Source organism: Protopterus annectens, chromosome 9.part0 (genome assembly GCF_019279795.1).
Source record: "Protopterus annectens isolate FY-2018-M chromosome 9.part0, PAN1.0, whole genome shotgun sequence".
In the NCBI taxonomy this organism is placed as follows: Eukaryota; Metazoa; Chordata; order Ceratodontiformes; family Protopteridae; genus Protopterus; species Protopterus annectens.
Window position 1 is genome coordinate 691,770,480 of NC_056743.1, and position 21,313 is coordinate 691,791,792.

Below are 21,313 nucleotides of genomic sequence, written 5' to 3' on the forward strand. Positions count from 1 at the left end.
TATCATGTCATACTACTTCAGCTGTACAACAGCTTCTGCCTGACAAAATATGTTAGACTTTTTAACAGAACTTAATACTTAAACTGAGAGTATGACATTTAAAATAAAAGTATATATTGACTAGTTTATTATAATATTGGAATCAAAAACAAAACAGAAACTTATGTATGCCTGTGTATGATAAATCAAAAGTAAAAATAAAACATAAAAAAATAATGAATACATGGGTACAGACAAAGACGCACACAGACACTGATACATAAACACACACACACACATATACACACATACACATACATACATTCATGAAGAAAAAACATTAATGAAAAGTAAGAATTTTCATACAAAAATGCAAGACAAACCTGTTCACTTATGATTCTTAGAAAATACTACTAGAAAATATCAAAAAGGTTTCAGTAATGCAGGCTGCAAATGCAGGGACCAAACAAATGACAAAATGATGCTAAGAATCCAATAGGTAGCACATTCCCATCATGCAAACATATACGTTTTACTTTCTTCTGAAAAGAGCAATATTATATAAAAATCGTAAATATACGGTATTAGTATATCGTGTGAATCAGGAAAAATATGTGTTGGCCATAAGAGCAGCAATATGAGCATTTTATGTACTCTAACAAAAAAGGGACAGCTAAGCATTTTCATTCAAAAAGTCAGCATACAACTATTCCTTCACCTTTACAAGTGAAAACACATCCTAATTTAAGTCAGCTTATGCCTTGCTCAAAAATTTTACTTTTAAGATTTTCTTTTGTTTTACAAATGTACTTTCTTGAGGTTGGAATCAGAAGCAGGCCAGTTTTTGGCAGTGATGTGGCAACATTTGAAAACAAATTGTCATATGTAAAAACGTTAACACTTGTGGAAATCAACACAAATCAACACAACTAATTTTGGTTCTCTGTGGGAAACACTGACATAAAAATAAAATGTTAGAAAAAGCTAATGGATGCAGGAAATGACGTGAGAAGTTTCAAGCTTTAATAAAAAGATGGGCACTAATAAATCACCAATTTAACCGGACAGTGCTGTGGGGCAATTGAACATTGGGCTAATTTCCATTACGGTTTCCAGGACCTCATACCTAGCAACTGACTATAAATCTACATACTGTATAACCCTACTGTCATTTCATGCCAATAATTTAAGAGACTCAGAAAGTTAATATCTGTTTATTATCCACATATGTAGTTATATGGGTAATCTCAGTGAAGTGCAACAACTCTTGCCTGTGCACAACACACAGCATGTGATGGACAAGTTCACACATATCTTTTGTTATCACACACACACACACACACACACACACACACACACACACACACACACACACACACACAAATAACAGGACAAAATGTAACGGTGTGTTAAAAAAATGAGAACAAAATATTTTATCTTCATTTTAACAGCATTGTCACAAAATTCATCATTACTCTATCAATATAAGTACAAGTATCACTACTCTAGCAACATTATCAAGTTCTAAAATTCATATAAATACTTACAGATTCAATTGTACTCACCACATTCTCATTTTGTGCTTACCATATTCATAGTCAAAAAACATAAAATATTGAAGCAGATTTATTTGACCTGTAATAATGTCATTCAGCACAAAATACTAGAAAATAAATGTTTATGTAACAGGTACGTTTTAGTTGTAGGCAATTTTGCAAACACACACACAGATATATATATATATATATATATATATATATATATATATATATATATATATATATATATATATATTTCTTTTCAATTTAACAAAAAATATGAATAACTTAAAAACAGAAATAAAAAACACAGAGAACTCTGTGTATAAATTTGGTACAGCATATAAATCTCTGCAAATGGTGGAGTGTTTTATTTGTATATCCGTTTGATAGCCACAATGAGTCCTAACAAGTTGTCCACATTTCTTAACAAACTAAAGATAATAAATTTAAATGAAACATGATAGCAGGCTGCTGTGTTTTAATATGTCATTCAGTGTTAGACTAGCTAAGTGAGTGTTACTGTAACACCTGTACCTGTGTTTCTTTTCTAAAAATGAAAAAATAAGAAAAAAAATCAGTTTTCCATATTTCACCATTCATCCATATATTCATTCATTCATTTCCAAATATCCACTTAATCCAGTTCAGGGTTACAGAGGAAATTGAACCTTTCATCATGCTCAGTGGGAGCATGGCAAAAAATCTTATTTTGACAATGTTACAACCCATCAACAGGATGTACACACACACACGGCAAATTAGAGGATGAACAATTCTTCTACAGCACATCTTTAGAATTGTTAATAGAAAATGGAATACACAGCAAATGGCCAAACAGACAGAGGCAGAATGTACAGATGCTACACAGAAGGCAGTCCAGACAAGACCAAACTGTACAAGCCAGCTCTGTGAGGCACGAAAACCAATTATTGTGCCACTGCGTCTTCCCCACACAAACTATATACTTATATATATTTTTTAAATCCCATCTCACACACACACACATTTATATATACATATGTATATTCTCTGTCAATACATATAAATTTAGACAGCTATAAACATAGATATAATACTCCCTAATGTCAACATCTGTTCTGTTAACACACATTGATCGAAAGGTGGGAGATACTGACAATCTCCAGGTCAGGGAATATGCCCTTCCCCAGGGATTAGTATATAAAATTTGCAGGGATTGTGGGTTGTGCATGAGAGTGTTGACCCCTGCTTTTTCAATTTTTTTGTTGTTTACTTTGCATGCTGCAAAGGTATTCCTCTCACATGCATACTGACGTTTGCATTGTCAAACTGTTGTTGTCAATATTATTGCTACTGACATTTGTGCATTTTGAATTTAGGAGACCTATACTATATATGTATGTATGTGTGTGTAGATATATATATATATATATATATATATATGGATCCCATTTGATCCAGTGAATTTACATTTCATCGAAACGTAAATTTGCGAATTGACTTACGTGAAAGTGCATTTTCGAAAAAATGCACTTTCGTGTAAGAACAAAATTAAAAAACATGATGTTCAAAATGTTCAAAACAAAATGAGTTCTGCATGTTTTATTTGTTGCAGGTCTTATGTCGTATAGATCATTACATTATGTCTCATGCAGTAATCAATAGCCAACCTGTTTTGTAGCAAGAGTTGTCTACCCTGTCATGATGTCAGATATCTCTACTTTCCCAGATTTTAATTTTTTTTTATGATTCAGATGCTATAAATAACCTGGAACAGTAAACCTCCCAGTAATAAGGGTACACTGATGTATACCTATACACTTCTTCAATTCTTTTGTTATAAATTCAGGTTAGTCATTCTACTAATTCATGCCTTCATTTCCAAGCTGTTTGTTTGTATACTTTCTTGTCCACTGATTTATTTTCTTTTAGATTTTTAACTATTCAACATCATTTCTCATCTATTCTTATTACTGCCCTCTCTTTTAACTGTGTTCAGTAGTTTCCAAAGTTTCTTGTTGACTTGCCAGTAAGACAGTGTACAGTGAAGTTAATGCTGTTTTCATATTACTTATTGATTTGCATTCAATCTCTCTTTCCCATATTTCTTTTATATTACCTCTTCTTGCTTTATTTATATACTTATACAAAACTTACTGTTTTCTTCCTAACCATAGCTAATTTGTAACCTGCAGTCATCACCTTATTTCTCAGTCCTTGTTTTCCCCTACAAGTAGCCGATGTCAGTTACTGTACTGCAAACATTCTTACTTTTCCTTTATAATTTAGTGTTCAGTTACTGTTCTGTGAATTGTCCTCTGTGATTAGTACATCCTTATGGTGTTTAACACTGACTATCAATCAGCAATGCCTCTATTTTCTTCTTCTTTCACCAACTACCCATATCTGCTAGTGTCTTTCTTTTCAAAGGGTGGAATTCATGAACATCGTACCTCATGAAACAGGGCTGGTATGCGGTACCAAAATCCAACATGATTTATAAAGCATGTAACACAAAGGCGTACAACCTTGTAAATTGTCAAGTGTGCAGCCACAGTGCTTTGTGCACTGAACACACAAGTAAATGATTCCCAAGATCGCGCATGATTCAGAATCAATACACCATCTGAGTACAGGCTAGTCCAAATTACATGAATTATGGGACCAGAACCAAATACCTGACTATGCTGATTCATATCCCTGTTGAATATTTACCGCTTAGAGCTAAACATCAATAGTAACACAGTTAAAAAACACTGCTTTGCATGGTAGGAAAACCCATGCTGCCAATGGAATCCCTTTGGTGCAGGCAAACTTGCTACCAAAACAATACTATCCCTACCCCCACACAGTGGTACTGATATATACTGCTCAGCTCCTATCAATGGAAATTCACTAGATCCGTTCATTAACATATTATGGCAATGACCCAAGTCAACTGTCATAATTAATAAATGGGCATTATTTCCTGAATCACTGTGTGACATGACATCAAACCACAGTGGAGGAGGGAAGTAGGAACAGCATCTGAGTATGGTATGTAATATAAAAGCATACCTTACCCAGGCGTTCCCCACTGTGTGTGCCTGCACTGTCAAGCACACAACAATTCAGTCATCTAAGGGCATGGAAAACAGCAGTGTACTCTGTGCTCTGTTAACCACTTCAAAGATATTTCCATTCATTTGGATGTCACCTATCATTAATATCATCATACCTACGAACTGTGGCAATGGCAGGTGTCATAATAAGCACTGTGCACAGAATTCATTTACACAGCTGCACACTATGTTTATGAAATAGCCCCTTTTTGCACATTCCAAAAGATTGTACTTTATGATTTTCCCTAATTTAATGGATATGTTTTCTTGTATTTCACATTGTTTCTTTTTCTTGAACAGTATTTTAATTGCTTTGTCAATGAAAAATTGAGCCATGAGTGTTTTCAAAAGCATTTCTCAATCACAGCTGGTCAAGAACATATCTCCCCTAAAATCCACCCACAATTACATAAATAAGAGTTCTTGCAGGGACCAACCCCACCAACCCCCAATCACATATGCTAACTCCACAGTCCCACAACAGTGGAGAAAGGAAAAAACTCCACAGTAAAGAGGGCACACTTGACTTTGTTTCATTCTTCTCACTGCAACTATCTGCTTTTCATTTTTCTCACTGTAACAATTTGCTATTCTGTCAATTTTATGGCTCATTTTTTTAGAGGTCTCAAGTGCTCTGGTCTCCTCCCACATCCAAAACACATATATGTTTGTAAAATGGTGATTTCTTAAACTATTTGTAGGTGAGTGTGAGTGTGAGTGTGTGTGTGTGTGTGTATCCTGTAATGTAGTGGAGCTCTACCCAGGATTTGTTTTTCTGCCTTACTCCCACTGGTTGCCAGGATACACTCTGGCTTCTCCACAAACATGAACAGGGGTAAGTGGGTATCAGAAAATTACAAGTAAATTGTTATGATGCACACTTCTCCATCTTCATACATTTCTGCATCAAAATCACTTTAATGCACTCACTGCTGCTTAACTATTATCCCTGTAAGTCAGTATCTTAATGTACTGTAAGTCAATGTCTAAATAAATTAGCATGATGTTTCTTTGTCAGTACCGTCTGCAGTCAGCATATTTTAAAAATAGTAGCAGAACAGTCTATACAATTCCTCCAGTTTTTCTAAGAGACATTTTCTTGAATCCCACTTTGACCAAATATTTTCTGAATCATTTGGTAGTAACGACTTTGATTCTTCATTAAATCAATGTGTGTTCCTTCTTCAATCACAGATCCATTTTCAATCACAATGATTTTGTTGGCTTTCTCCACGGTCTTCAGTCTGTGTGCAATGACAAGGACTGTTTGGTCCTTCATCCTGGACACTGCTTCTATTATCTGTTCAAAATAAAGTACACTTGCCAGGATTACTACCACAATGTTCTTATTGTAAATGTATCAGTGCATATCAAACTCAATTTCACATACATTGAAGTAGTTTAATATTCTGAAGAAGTAGTTTGTGCCAACATATTCTAACTTTAATATAAAAGAAATGCTGATTGTCCACTTTTATTGATAAATACAGTGAGTGCTTTAATTAAATTGAATTTAAAGAATAATTATTTTCTGCTATAGTAAATTAAATATGTTGAAGTGATGTATGTGCTATCAGTATGTCATGTTTTCCTTCAGTCTCAGCTGTGTCCAGCAGACCACTGCATGCTAGTTTTTTTCTCTCTCACAATTTATTTCCGTGATTGAACATGTAAGTATTGTTTTTAACAATCAACATGTACTGCCAAAAGTTAAACCGATGAAAACAATCAGATTATTTCACGAAGCCTTAAAGTATACTAATATATGTAACATTAAGAGATGGCTTGGTAAAAGTCCAGAATTGTTAAATGTTAACTTATATGGGGAGATACCTTACTAGGTAATCATTGACACATTTCCCTGCTAGTAGATGGCATAATGGTTAAGGTGTTTAACTTACATACACAAGGTGCGGGGTTTGATTCTCAAATGGGGTATTTGGTTATGCTTAAAATGGCCCACAAGGGCAGTTAGCCTAGTGCTAACCTATGAACTTATGAACATCTATCCATGTGCACCAGTCCAATGTTAAGGCCAAAACATTGCATTGTACACTATCAGTGGTGAATAACATTGTTGGACACTTACCTCTACAACTGCATTTCCACCATCTTGGCAATTGTTTTTAAAGGAAGGAGTGCCGACTTAGGCAGAAAGTACAGTTGTGTACACTTACAATAAATGTAGATCCTCGAGTGTATTCACTGTTGCAGTCATCACATTTGGGTTATCTGCTTGTAGTAGCCCTCAGTCGGCCTGATTAACAAAGTCTTGGGTCCTGCATCAGTTGCTGTCTCATCTTCAGTGACATCAGGTTGTCAGGGGTATAAAACATGCAGCCGACGCCATTACATCAGTTTTTCTTGCCCCAGATGTCAGGTGCCCCCCTAATGGGAAGCAATTAAATATATAAATATACAAGGATATACCTCCAACAAAAAAGCAAATACACCAAAAAGCTTTTGAGCATAGTAAAGGAAAGTAGAGGTATAGCCAAAAGAAGTTAGGGGGCTGGAGGGGTGTAACCAGGACTGCAACAGTGAATACACTCAGACATCTACATTTATGTTAAGTGTACACAACTGTACTATGTTCTTATGTTTCACTGTTGCAGTCATCACATTTGGGTAGATTCCCAAAGCTCAGGTTGGGAGGAGGAATTTAGATAGCATTAGGACCAGTTATAAGGCCCAGCAAGACTGCAGTGGCAAAGCCAGCTCTGGATTTAGAGAAAATTGGCAAATGATAATGCTTGGTGAAAGTATGTACAGAACTCCAGGTAGCAGCTTCTAGGATGTCTCTGGTAGGGACACCTCTGAAAAATGCTGTAGAGGTAGATGCAGCCCTGGTTGAGTGGGGTCTGATCCCCTGTGGGATAGGTTTTCCATGGTGCTTACAGCAGAAATGAATGCAATGGCCTATCCATTTAGAAATGGTTTGCTTAAAATAGCCTTTCCCACTGCCCCTGCAGCAAATGCCACCAGCAGTTGTTCAGATTTCCTTTGAGGTTTAGTCCTGTCCAAGTAGAATCTAAGTTGTTTGTGCATATCTAAGGAGTACAGTATCCATTCCTCTTTGTTCTGTGGATTAGGAAAGAAGGTTGGCAAATGAATGGACTGATTAAGAGCCACACTGGATACCACCTTGGGCATGAAGGATGGATTGGTTCTGAGGGCCACCCTGCCCGCATGAAAGATGATGAAAGGCTCCACTGCCAGATACCCTTCTTGCTGAAGTGATTGCTAAAAAGGAAAGCTGTTTTCCAAGAAAGACATTTTAAATCTGCAGTAGCAGCTGGGTCAGAAGGAGAAAGAGTGAGTTTCTCCAAGACAAAGTTAAGGTCCCAGGCTGGGGTTGGAGCTCTCCTGGGTGATCTTAATTTTTTGGCCCCTCTGAGGAACTGATTGAACAGTGGATGAGAGAAGAGGGGAGGTTCTGTGTTATAATGAGTTGAAATAGCTGAGGCGTGAATTCTGATGGAGGTAAAAGACAGGCCCTTGTGAAGTATCTCAGTTAAGTATTGTAAAATCTAAGGTAAATTGGGCGCTGCTGTGTTCATCCCTTGAGAGTGGTTCCAGGCACAGAATCTTTTCCATTTTCCAGCATAAGATTTTCTAGTACTAGGCCTCCTTGTCTCTAAAATGATATCCATTACTGGTTTACTGAGGGATGGTAAAGGAGAGATTAGGTAATTAGCCAGGCTGCTAGGTTCAGTGTTGGAAGCTGAGGGTGCAGAATCTGGTTCTCCTGCTGAGACAACAGGGAAGGAGTCTGAGGCAGGTGCCATGGGGCCAACCATCACACACTGCGCAAGAGGGGGTACCAGTGTTGGCATGGCCAGTCTGGTGCAATCAAAATCGTCCTTGGTTTATCCTGTTTGATCTTTAGAAGTACTTTGGAGAGCAGAGGCAGAGGGGGGAAGGCATATACTGATAGGTTTTTCCAGCTGAAGGACAGAGCATCCACTTTCCAAGCTTGTTTGTGGGGAGTCCTTGTGCAAAATTTGTCCAATTGGTAGTTCTGGGGGGAGGCAAACATGTCTATATCTGGGCTCCCCCATTTGCTTGTCAACATGTTGAAAATCCTTAGTACCAGTTTCCACTCTTGTGGGTCCATGAGGTTTCTGCTTAGTCCGTCTGCCAGTGTATTTAATTTCCCTGGCAGGAATTGAGCTTGTAGATGCAATTGGTAGCTCGAGGCTGTGTTCCACACTGCCATGGCTAGTCTGCAGAGGGGGTAAGAATGTGTGCCCCCCTGCTTGTTTATGAACCACATAACAGTGATGTTGTCCGTCTTTACCATTAGTTGTCCTGGAAGAATGTGGTCCTTGAAGGTTGTCAGAGCATTCTGTACAGCTAACATTTCTTTTTGATTGATATGCAGGTACATTTGACTTGGGTTCCATTTGCCCTGAATGCACTTCCCTGCCAGGTAAACCCCCCATGCATAGTCTGATGCATCTGTTGTTAGGGTTTGGGCGGCAGGGGGTAGAGTGAATGGTAGTCCCTTGTTTTGGTGACAGGCCTCTGCCCACCAAAGGAACTCTAGGCAAGGTATGATAGGGATCATTGCTTCTAGATCCTGAGAATGTTGACACCATAGGCTTTTTGGATACCATTGCAGTTTCCTCATATGCAGTCTTGCATATGGAATTAGAACAATGCAGGAGGCCATGAACCCCAAGGCTTGCCGTATTTGTCTTGCAGATAGCAGGGTTTTTGTGGCCACTTGTTTGAAGTAGGTTGTCAAATGAATTTGTTTCTCTGGCGTGAGGAAAGCCATCTGGGAAGTTGTATTCAAGCTTGCTCCCAGGAATATAATTTGTTGACAGGGTACCAGGTGTGATTTCTTTTCGTTTATGATATACCCCAGACAAGTTAGCACCCTTTGAACAAAGGCCTGATGATTCAAAAGTATGTCCTGACTTTCTGCCTGAATTAGACAATTGTCCAGGTATGGGCATATTTGAATATTTCTTTGCCTGCAAAATGCAATAACTGAAGCTAGGCACTTTGTGAATACCCTGGGCACAGTAGACAAGCCAAAGGGCAATGCAGAGAACTGATAGTGCGTGTAGCCTGCTTTGAAGCATAGGTATCTTCTGCAAGATTCCCTGATTGGGATGTGCAGGTATGCATCTTTTAAATCTAGTGCTGCCAACCAGGCATCTTTGCCTAGCATAGGAAGCAACTGGTGAAGAGTCAGCATCTTGAATTTTGGAATCACCAAAAAGGTGTTTAGAGTAGACAGGTCCAGGATAGGGCGCCATGAATTTTCTTTTCTGGGTACCAGGAAAAGTCTTGAGTAGAAACCTTGTCCCTTTTCCTCTTCTAGTACCAACTGAATAGCCCCCATGCTTAAGAGAGAAAGTACTTGGTTTTGGGCCTCTGGCCACCCGCTTGGTGTTGGCAATGTGTGGAAGTGAAATCTGTATCTCTGGGACACTATATTTAAAACCCATTTGTCCTGGGTAATGAGTTCCCAGTTCTTTGCATGAAGAGCAATCTTTCCCCCCAAAGGGGCAGTCAGTTGACAAGTGCTTGGAAGTTTTAAAAAGAAGTCACTGAGACAGTTTACTATGGGGGAGGGGGAGTTTTATTGCTCCCAGATTTGGAAGTGGAGGCCCCCCACTGCTTAGTCCTGTGTGTACCCTGGGACTGCAGCCTGGGAGCTCTGCTGGATCTGGGTTTGGACTGACAAGGTCTGGAAGAGGCAGGAAAGGACCACTTCTTGAAAGGCCAATGCCTACTAAATCTTGGAGGTTGTACTTGTAAAAAAATCTTTAACAGTTTGCATAGATTTAGCTTTTTCTTCCATCTGTTTAAGAACTTCTTCTGCCTTGTTGCCAAACAGGCGGTCCTGGTTTAGGGGAGCATCCAGTAATTTTGCTTTAACATGATCTGGTAGGGATTGCTCCTTAAGCCAAGTAAGCCTTCTAAGTACAGACCCAGTTACAGCAGCCCTGCAAGATACCTCAAGAAAATCAAAACCACATTGCAAAGTATGTTTTCCAACCTGTTCAGCTGAATGCAATAAATCCTGTAAATCCTTATTTTCAGCACAATCAGGAATCAACATCATTTTCTGTTTAAGCAATCCAATAATATGCTGCTGATACTTTAACATATTAAACTGGCAGTTTAAGGCCCTAATGGCCAAAGTTGCAGAAGTGTATACCTTCTTACCCCATCTATCCAGCGCCATGGAGTCTCTATCAGAGTGGGGTAGGATTTTTGGCAGTAGTACCTTTAATGCCCTTGGGCCCCTGTGAAATGGTCTCAGGATCCGCAGTAGGATTTTTAAAAAGGAACTTGTGAGAGTCAGGGACCCTGTAATATCTATCAGGTTTCCTGGGAGCAGGAGGTAAAGAGTCAGGGGCCAAGCTAGATTCTGCAAATGCATCATCAACAATGTCTAGTAAAGGAGGTATGGCTAAAGGCATGTGCTGGGGCAGGAGTAAGAAATCCCTAAGGCTCTTTTTAGAATCAGAGAAATCCTGACTTTCCCAATGAAAATGCTCCCTGAGAGTATGCAAGGTTTCACCACAAGAGAAATCCTCTGGGGGGGAGCAGAGGGAATACAGTCCTCACCATCAGAATCCTCATAGGTAGATAAGGGTAAATCCTGGTCATCAGAAGAAACAATCCTGGTCAGAAGTATCATAAATAAACTCAGTCCTAGGTCTCTTAGATGGGGAAGGCTGGCTTCCCCTGATTAAAGTAATAAGGTCTTCAGCCATTCTTATAATTTGTTTTTTAGGCATAGAGGCCTGACCATGCGGTCTGGGCATCAGTTTTCTAGGCATGGTTCAGGATTTAGGCCTTGAAGAAGAAGATGGTGTCAATTTAATACGCAAGTCAGTAGGCCTGAAAACACCCTCAGAAGCAGGTGCCTGCACAGCGGCTCCGGACCCATCCAAGGTAGAGACATCCGCAGGTTCCACAGTTGAAGCATCTCGCGGCATACCGGACTCTGAATGGGTCTCAGTAGAGGCCTGCGCATCAGAAGTAGCAGGTATCAGGGGCTGCAAAAGCATCTCACTGAGTACCGGCGAACTGGTGACTGGCTTAGGAGAAGCGTATTCAGCAGCTTTGGACCTAGGCCGTCTGTCTCTGTCTTTATCTTTGCGTTTTTTCAGAATGTCAGTAGTCAAATGGCTGACCGAAGACATATCAGGATAATTGAACTGAGCACCAAAATATTTAGAAGCGTAAATATACAGACGATGGATAGTTTGTGGTTTAAATAAGGCACAAAACCAACAGTGAGGTATGTTGTGGTCAGGGCATAGGCAAGGAATACAGTACGAATGAAAATCTTTATGAGGTATTTGCTTTCCACAAGTAATGCAGTTATTTACTTTTACTGATATCGGTTAAAAGCAAGAAAAAGTTTCCCCAATGGGGTACTTAGCTTTTAGCTGAAACTCGAAAATGAAAATTTCAGGAGTCGGCCGAGCGACACTTGCGAGCTGCTTCTGCTTTAAACACCGCGCGGCAAGAAAGACTGATGTAATGGCGCCGGCTGCATGTTTTATACCCCTGACGACCTGACGTCATGGAAGAAGAGACAGCAACCAACGCAGGACCCAAGACTTTGTTAATCAGGCCGACTGAGGGCTACTGCAAGCAGATAACCCAAATGTGATGACTGCAACAGTGAAACACGAAGAACATCCTGAAGATAGCATATAAAACAGAGTTAAAGAAAGAGACAACAGTAGATGTGATTTACTGAAATAGTGGTTGGAAGTACAAAGGTTGAAGATATTTTAGTTTTTCATCAATGTGAGATAACAACAATACAGGAATGACAGAACAACATCTAGAGCAGCTTTCTTCTTCTGGCACTGAGTTGGAGTGGGGATACTACATATTACAGGTATGAGGAAAAGGATATAATATATATCTCATGAATTAAATATACAAGTCCTGCACACACAAAACATTTATACATTGTGCTTACTAACCCATATAATAAAGACGTTAGTCAGCATTCTAACGTTAAAGTGTCAGGCACAAGTTCCTATACTTTTTGCCTTATGCTTAACTCTGGAAACATAGATTTTTGCAGTTTAGTAAAGTACAGCAAATAAGCACACTGAAAGCACTATGTGTACTATAAGAAGTCATAATAAAATTATGCCTTACTGTTCCTGTACACCAGCTATAGCATTCTCCCTGTGTTGTAGACGGGTCTATATCAGATGAACGAAAAATCCGTTCATCGAATACGGAAAGATGGAAGCTTCACGGACATCGAAAACGGTAATACACCCCCCCGCTAAATGTATATTCTAACTCCGAGATTGCACTACAGTGAGGAAAGGGCAAATACCCTAATCCTCACTGTACTGAGACCCCACAATACCGTTTTCAATGTCCATGAAGCTTCGATCTTTCCGTATTCGATGAATGGATTTTTCATTCATCTGATATAGACCCATTGTAGACACCCCACTCTCAGTTCAAACCAAGAAATATGGCTGCAACCATACATATATATATATATATATATATATATATATATATATATATATATATATATATATATATATATTTCTTAACTTGGTAAATGATCTGTAGACGATTTTCAGTTATGACCCATGCCATAAGGGTGAGGGGACAACAAAAAGTTTTTAGACAATTTTTAGTGCAATTAATCAGTCAGTGTGTTCTTGGGAGATGTGAGGATAGTGAAGTACCCAGAGAAACCTCAGAGATATAGAGAACATGTGAACTCCATAAAGGCAGTTACAAGAGGTCATGACTGATCCCTGGAACTGTGAGGCACAGATTTTACAAGTCAGCCACCATGCTGTCATTATTATGGCAAAACAGCTCCTCAGAGTGACCCCAGCAGCAGTGCAGCTCCTGACTTGGGTCTATGTCATATGATAGAAAGACCCTATGATTGAATCTGAGAAAACTAAATCTCGGAATATTGAATTGGCTTCTACGCTGGAAGGTGGTATTTTTGGGGTCGGGATTGTTGTTTTCCAAATGTGTAGCAGTAATGAAGTTGGTATATATAACAGGCAACCCCCCCGCCCCCCCCGCCTTGCAAAAACACTTTCATGATGCCAGCTTCCAGAAGAGAAGCCAGTTCGATGTTCTGAGATTTTATCTTCTCAGGTTCTATCATACGGTCTCTCGATCTTATGGAGTACATCCCCCGACTTACCTAGGCCATGTTGTCCTTTGTTTATAACTGTTATTGCTACAAAGGGAAGCCTAATGCACCACAAGGTGCTTTGCTTTTGCTTTTGTTTTTCAGTGTCTCCACTAAGTTACTCCACCTTAAACTTTCTGTAAGTAGTGGATGGGTCCATGCATGCAGGACCTGTGCCTTTGTCCATACCCAACTCCAAATCAGGAGCATGCAGATTACTTACATAAAGCAGCTCAGATCATGAATCACACCCAGACTCACAGATTACATATTGCATACTCTATCAATCTGGTAATGGAGTTACATAAAGCAAGCTTGGTTTACCGATTGTACTAGTATATTACAAACAAAGATGCTTTATTAATTTATTTGGGTAGAGATACACATTAGAGCTCATAACACATACAGCAGTCCTCTACTGTACAAAGTAAGCTTCTTCCCGAATGCAGAGGGCAGAGTATATTGTTTAGGCTTCTATTTAAAGAAGGCCATTATGCTTGTAGAGGTTGCCAGGATAGTACTGTAAACCTGAGAATGTCATCTCAAGATTTGTGTAACTACAGCAACTTTAAAAAAAGAATAAACGGGTTTGTTAAACATAATGAATTTATTGTCTTCTCTATTTCTTTCAGCTGCTCCCGTTAGCGGTCACCATAGCGGATCATCTGTTTCCATTTCTTCCTGCCCTCTGCATCTTGCTCTGTCACACCAGCCACCTGCATGTCCTCTCTCACCACATCCATAAACCTTATCTTAGGCCTTCCTCTTTTCCTTTCACCTGACAGCCCCATCCTTAGCATCCTTTTCCCAATATACATAGCATCCCTTCTCAGCACGTCGAAACCAATGCAACCTCGCCTCTCTTCCTTTGTCTCCAAACCGTCCCTCTAATATACTTGTTTCTAATCCTGTCCATCCTCGTCACATCCAATGCAAATCTTAACATCTTTAACACTCTATCACCTCCAGCCCTGACTCATATCTTTTTGTCAGTGTCACCGTCTCCAACCCACAGAACACAGCTGGTCTTACTACCATCTTGCAGACCTTCCTTTTCACTCTTACTGGTACCCATCTGTCACAAATCATTCCTGATACTCTTCTCCACCCACTCAACCCTGCCTGCACTCTCTTCTTCTCTATTCTACACTCACCATTACTCTGAGCTGTTGATCCCAGGTATTTAAACTCATCCACCTTTGCCAACTCTACTCCCTGCATCCTCACCATTCTTCTGTCCTCCCTCTCATTCACATACATATATTCTGTCATAGTCCTGCTGACCTTCATTCCTCTCCTCTCTAAGGCATATCTCCACCTCTCTGGGGTCTCCTCTACCTGTTCCCTATTCTGACTACAAGTCACAATATCATCCATAAACATCATAGTCCATGGGAAGTCCTGTCTGATCTCAACTGTCACCCTGTCCATCACCACTGCAAATAAGAAAGAACTCAGAGCTGATCCTTGATGTCATCCCACCTCTACCTTGAACACATCTGTCACTCCTACCACAGACCTCACCACTGTTGCACTGCCCTCATACATATGCTGCACCACTCTTAAATACTTCTCTGCCACTCCCAACTTCCTCATACAATACCACAACTCCTCTCTAGGCACCCTGTCATATGCTTTCCCTAAGTCGACAAAGACACAATGCAAGTCCTTCTGACCTTCTATATTCTTCTCCATCAACACCATCAGAGCAAACATCGCATCTGTAGTGCTCTTTCCTGGCATGAAACCATACTGCTGCTCACTAATCATCACCTCCCTTCTTAACCTAGCCTCCACTACTCTTTCTCATAACGTCATGCTGTGGCTGATTAATTTTATCCCTATGAAGTTACTACAGCTCTGCACATCACCCTTATTCTTAAAAATCAGTACCAATACACTTCTCCACTCCTCAGGCATCCTCTCACTTTCCAAGATTCCGTCAAACATTCTGGTTAAAAACCCACTGCCGTCTCTCCTAAACACCTCCATGCTTCCACAGGTGCATCATCTGAACCAACAGCCTTTCTATTCTTCATCTTCTTCATAGCTATCCTTATTTCCCCTTGCTAATCCATTGCACTTCCTGATTCGGTATCTCCACATCATCCATCCTTCTCTCTCTCACTCTCTTCATTCATCAGTCCCTCAAAGTACTCTTTCCATCTGCTCAATACACTTTCCCTCATTATCTTTTATCCCCCTAACCTGCTGCACATATTTCCCAGCTTGGTCTGTCTGTCTAGCCAAGCAGTACAGGTCCTTTATCTCTCCTTAGTATCCAGCCTTTCTTACAACTTGCCACACACTTTATCCTTAGCCTTCATCACCTGTCTCTTCACCATATGCCTCATTTCCTTGTACTCCTGTCTACTTTCTTCATCTCTCTGACAATCCCACTTCTTCTTCACCAACCTCTTTCTCTGTATACTCTCCTGTACTTCCTCATTCCACCACCAGGTATCCTTCCTCTGTCCAGATGTCACACCAAGCACCTTTCAAGTTGTCTTCCTTACCACCTCTGCCATGGCTGCCCAGCTATATGGTAGCTCTTCACTGCTACCCAGTGCCTGTTTTAACTCTTCCCTGAACTCCACCTCACAATCACCCTTTTTCAACTTCCACCATTTAATCCTTGGCACTGCTTTCACACTCCTCCTCCTCTTCTTGATCACCACCATCATCCTACAGACCACCATTCTATGCTGCTTAACTACACCTTCCCTTGTCACCATTTTACAGTCTTTAACCTCCTTCAGACTGGCCCTCCTGCAAAGGATATAATCCACCTGTGTGCATCACCCTATGCTCCTCCCTCTTCTTAAAATATGTATTCACCACAGCCATGTCCACCCTTTTCACAAAATCCACTACCATCTGACCTTCTGCATTCCTCTCCTTAACACCATACCTACCCATCACTTCCTCATCCCTTCTGTTCCCTTCACCAACATGCCCATTGAAATCCGCTCCAATCACTAGTCTCTCACCATTGGGTACACTCACCACCACTTCATCCAACTCACTCCAAAGTTTGTCTGTCTCATCCATCACACACCCAAATTGCGGAGCCTATGCGCTAACAACATTCATCATTACACCATCAATTTCCTGCTTCATAACCATCATTCTATCCAACACTCTTTAATGAATTTATTGTAATGTTATTAATATGGGATTATCACAAAATGCAAAATCCCTAGAGATGCTTATTTCCATCATGCAGGTCTTGCAGGAAGACTGCTATAGTGTCACTCATGTATATTATCCGTCTGGTTCATAGTGTTTTATTATTTTACATCTGACATTTGAAGAACAGCGACTTTCTGCTATACAGTATAAAAATGTTTTAGAGCATAATTTAAAAATGTATATAGTAATGTCTTTCAGCTTTTCCTGGTTAGGGATCACCACAGCAGATCACCAGTCTGCAGACTGATTGGCAGTGGTGTTTTTATGGTGTTCGGTTGCCAGCCTGGTGACCAGCCTTCACAAAAGGTACACACATACACAGACGCATTTACTTGCATGTCCTTAAAACTCACTCAACCACAGGGAGGACATGCAGACTCTGCACAGAAGGAGCTCCAGCCAAGAATCAAACCAGAGAACCTCTTGCTGTAAGGTGACAATGCTAACTGTTGCACCACTGCTGCAACAATTTAAAAATGCATATAAAAGAAATATTTTAATATATTACTAATCCACATAATAATAATAATAATAATAATAATAATAATAATAATAATAATAATAGAAAATATATACCAAGTGTTCGCTTTCTGGATCTAAACAACTGGTTGCTTCATCCAGCACTAGGATTTGTGGTTTACGTATCAGAGCTCGAGCAATTGCTATTCTCTGTTTCTGTCCTGCTGACAACTGTCCCCCTTTTTCTCCAACATCTATAATGAAGAATTAACATAAGAAGTCATTCTGTACAACCAATCCATTTAAATATATTTGTTATATAAACATTTTAAAGAGAAACTGACAGACTATAATGATCTATCCCAAAGCATGACCTTACATATATTTACATACTTATGGTGGAAATAATCATACTTGTCTCCATTCCAGGCCTCATGAATTTTTAAAACTTTCAAAGACTTATATGGCTAAAAACTATTCCATTAATTTACCATGTTATCCACTAGCATAACTATATCCACCCTAGACTGCTATCCTTACAAGAAACTCCTATCAAAGGAATCCATCCAAATTCAGATAACCCTCACAGATATATATATATATATATATATATATATATATATATCTACACACACACACTAAAAATAATCGATTAATTTTACTAGTAACATCATTTTAACATCCTTGGCAATTACACATGACACTTCTTCCGTCTTATCCTATATACTAAAATCTACATACATAATGAATTGTTAACTAAAACCTACATACATAATAAACTGTAGACCAAAACCTACATATATAAAAGACTGTAAACCATAATACAATTAATATGGGACCCTCCCCACACAATAATTCTCTAATATCAGCAATATACAATATTATAAATAAGGTGGTGCCCACAACCCCACCTACATAGTAATAATTATATGACTAAATGTGGTCTGCTTTTAAACATGTTGATCAATAAAGCAATCAAAATCAACAATCAAGACAAATTTGCAGTTTTATACAGGGAGTAGAGAAGCCCCCATCCCAATTACTAACTTACATACACTTTTTATTCATAATCATGGTTTTAGCATAACCAGATTAAAACCATGAAATTATACATCAAAATAGTATAATAACATAAGATGCAAGAAAACACCACCCCATCCTAAATATGTCCAATTTTGCAAAAGTATTATATAGTAAAGTAGATGGCATGTTTTATCAACAACTGTATGAACAAAAGCAATCTCATACTATATTTAGTTTGACAAAAATATGTACACATTATAGTTAGTCCAACATTTAAGACAAGCTTCAAATGCTTACACAGGTGAAGGAGACACACCACCCCCAATCATTCCCTAACATTCAATCAAAAGCACAGTTTAATAACTATATAGAAGAAAAATGGCACACTGCTTTACCTCATGAAATATTATAAAGAAAAAAGAGCATGTGATGATTCCTCCCTAGCATTTATCAATACTACCTCACACTGTAAACATATTTATGTATAATGTAAGCGATGGCACTGATCACTCCTTGTTCACTAACATACTAACAGCATAAAACATTTGGCTAGTCCATTTTTTTAGCGTAACTATTTACAAGACTAACACTATTATGTTTATCAAAATGACTTGGCAATGCAGAAGGTGAAATATCTTTTTTCCATCTAAAACATACAGACGACAATATACGAAACTGGACCACACCTCAAAACATAAAAAAGAGCATAACTTTTGAGAAGTAAACAAAGGGCCTTTTCTGAGGAAAAACAGTATCAAGAAAAAACACATAGGAGAGGTTTATCTATTTTCTTAACATAAATCTCTTTCAGCGTCCCTTGTTCTAATATTCATATCTACATTGAATTGGAAAAACAATAGTTTATAACAGCCATCTCATTAATACTTTTGATAGTCCAGGAAAATCCATGCTTTCAATGCATGGTAAGCAATACCCCCAATGAAACTCTGGAGGAAAGAAAGCAACTCTCTGGCATTTGCATATTAGTCAAAAACAAATAAAGGCGCAGCCCTTTCCATCATGACCAGTCTGATCTTCCCATTCATCTTCTAATTCCACTGAGTGTGAACAAGCTACCATTTTAATGGAGCTGTAAACATCCAATTCCTCTGGTTTAAAATCCAGTATTAAGAGTAATCAAACTGTACTACATATATGTATTAGATTCCCTATTCTGAAAAAAAGGTCCACACCTAAAGGAAACTGAATATAACTAATCTTGAGAAAATATAACAACATACCTATACAAGTCAGCATTTAGTGCCTTGATGAAGAAGGCAAAATCTTCATCATTTTCTGACAGTTATTACTATACATCAGATGGACTTCTATGTGGACAGTCAGTTAAAGACTACATCCCAGACTGAAATTCAACTCTTAAGGACTTAAACACAGCATATTCTTTAATTTGGCTTGCCAGGTCTTCCTATGATAGCACAGGGATTTCTGCTAATGGCATCTTTACAGTTATAGCAGGTTCCATTTTGTTTATAAATCTATTTCTGATGTAATACTAATTCAGTAAAAATATTAACTTGTAGTCATATAGCACATTCCCTACCCTGAAAAGAAGTCATATGCTCTCTTCTAATGGAAACCAAATAAACTGAAGCTTGGCAAAGTGTTGTAATGAATTATTAACATAACATTTTTGTATGGGATGTGTAACTGAATAAAACTGTGATAACTGTTAATAAAAGTTTCACAAAATGACCCTTGGATTCTCAACTATATAATGTATATAAGAATTCCATTTTACTAGTAATGACATACATGCAACTCGGTGATGAAATTGCCTTATCCATTTTCCCTCATTAGTGCAAGGATATTCAATGGTGGTAGTAACGTTCCAATTACAAAAAAGCCACTATTATGGAGAAGTGTTGTTTCGCATGTAATGGTTATTCAAGTAAAATATGTTATAGGCTAGTCCTGCACACTCCATTCTAATCAGAAGTCATATGCAACTTATCAACTTTTAATGGCCACATTGGCTTACTGGTTAGTGGTTACTGCTATGAATACAGAATTATATCTCTAAAATGGTATAACATACCGTAATAAATATTTTGAGAGCAAACTTGCACATTGAAGAATGAACTTTATTTAGGTAGTGCTTTTAGGTACAATGGAATAGATCATTTGCATATGGAATGCCTGAGTATCTGAGTAGTCATATTTTTTTCTAATTACATCAGATACTAAAACACAAGTCTAAGAAAAAAGTAACTAATTCTTTTAATTATGTTACATCAGCATAACATATTCATTATTTTGTGCATTCTGCATTTTTCCAGATTAGAAAATAAAATATGCAACTGTGAACTGAATCTAGTAATATCTGCAGTATGGTATGAAAGCAAAATAAAGTAATACTTTTGAAAAACAAAACACTGTACCTTCACTTCACTCACAAATTATCACAAGACAATAGCTTCAGCTCCTTTTATACATAGAGCATTCCTAAAGAATATATCCCCTGTGAAAGAGTACATTTTTGCACACTGTGAAGGTCATATATATATATATATATATATATATATATATATATATATATATATATATATATACATATACATATATATATATATATATGCAGTCCGAACAAAGATCTGTGATGATTACTTTTCACAGACAGAGCCAGGTCACGTGCAGAGCTACATAAGTGCACATAACCGTACACACTGTCCTGAAAACCCAACACTTTAACTGTTTAAAGAGCACTACTGAGGCTGCCGCTAATGTTTGATGGCACAGAACTTTCTACTCTGTGTATTTTCTCTCTCTCTTTCTCTCTCTAGATATATATATATATATATATATATATATATATATATATATATATATGTGTGAAGAGAGAGAGAGAG

At 38.4% G+C, this 21,313-nt stretch overlaps 1 protein-coding gene across 2 annotated transcripts in view; it reads right to left on the reverse strand.

Moving 5' to 3' along the window:
- Positions 1–1,865: 1,865 nt before the first annotated feature.
- Positions 1,866–21,313, reverse strand: part of LOC122811456 (ABC-type oligopeptide transporter ABCB9-like) — a 272,428-nt gene continuing 252,980 nt past the window's right edge. For both annotated transcript variants that reach the window (XM_044083308.1, XM_044083309.1), the window contains exons 11-12: positions 17,541–17,677; positions 1,866–5,900 (exon numbers count right to left, since the gene is read on the reverse strand). In XM_044083308.1, the coding sequence (XP_043939243.1) occupies positions 5,685–5,900; positions 17,541–17,677 (353 nt within the window). In that variant the 3' untranslated portion in view covers positions 1,866–5,684. The remainder of the gene's footprint in view (positions 5,901–17,540; positions 17,678–21,313) is intronic.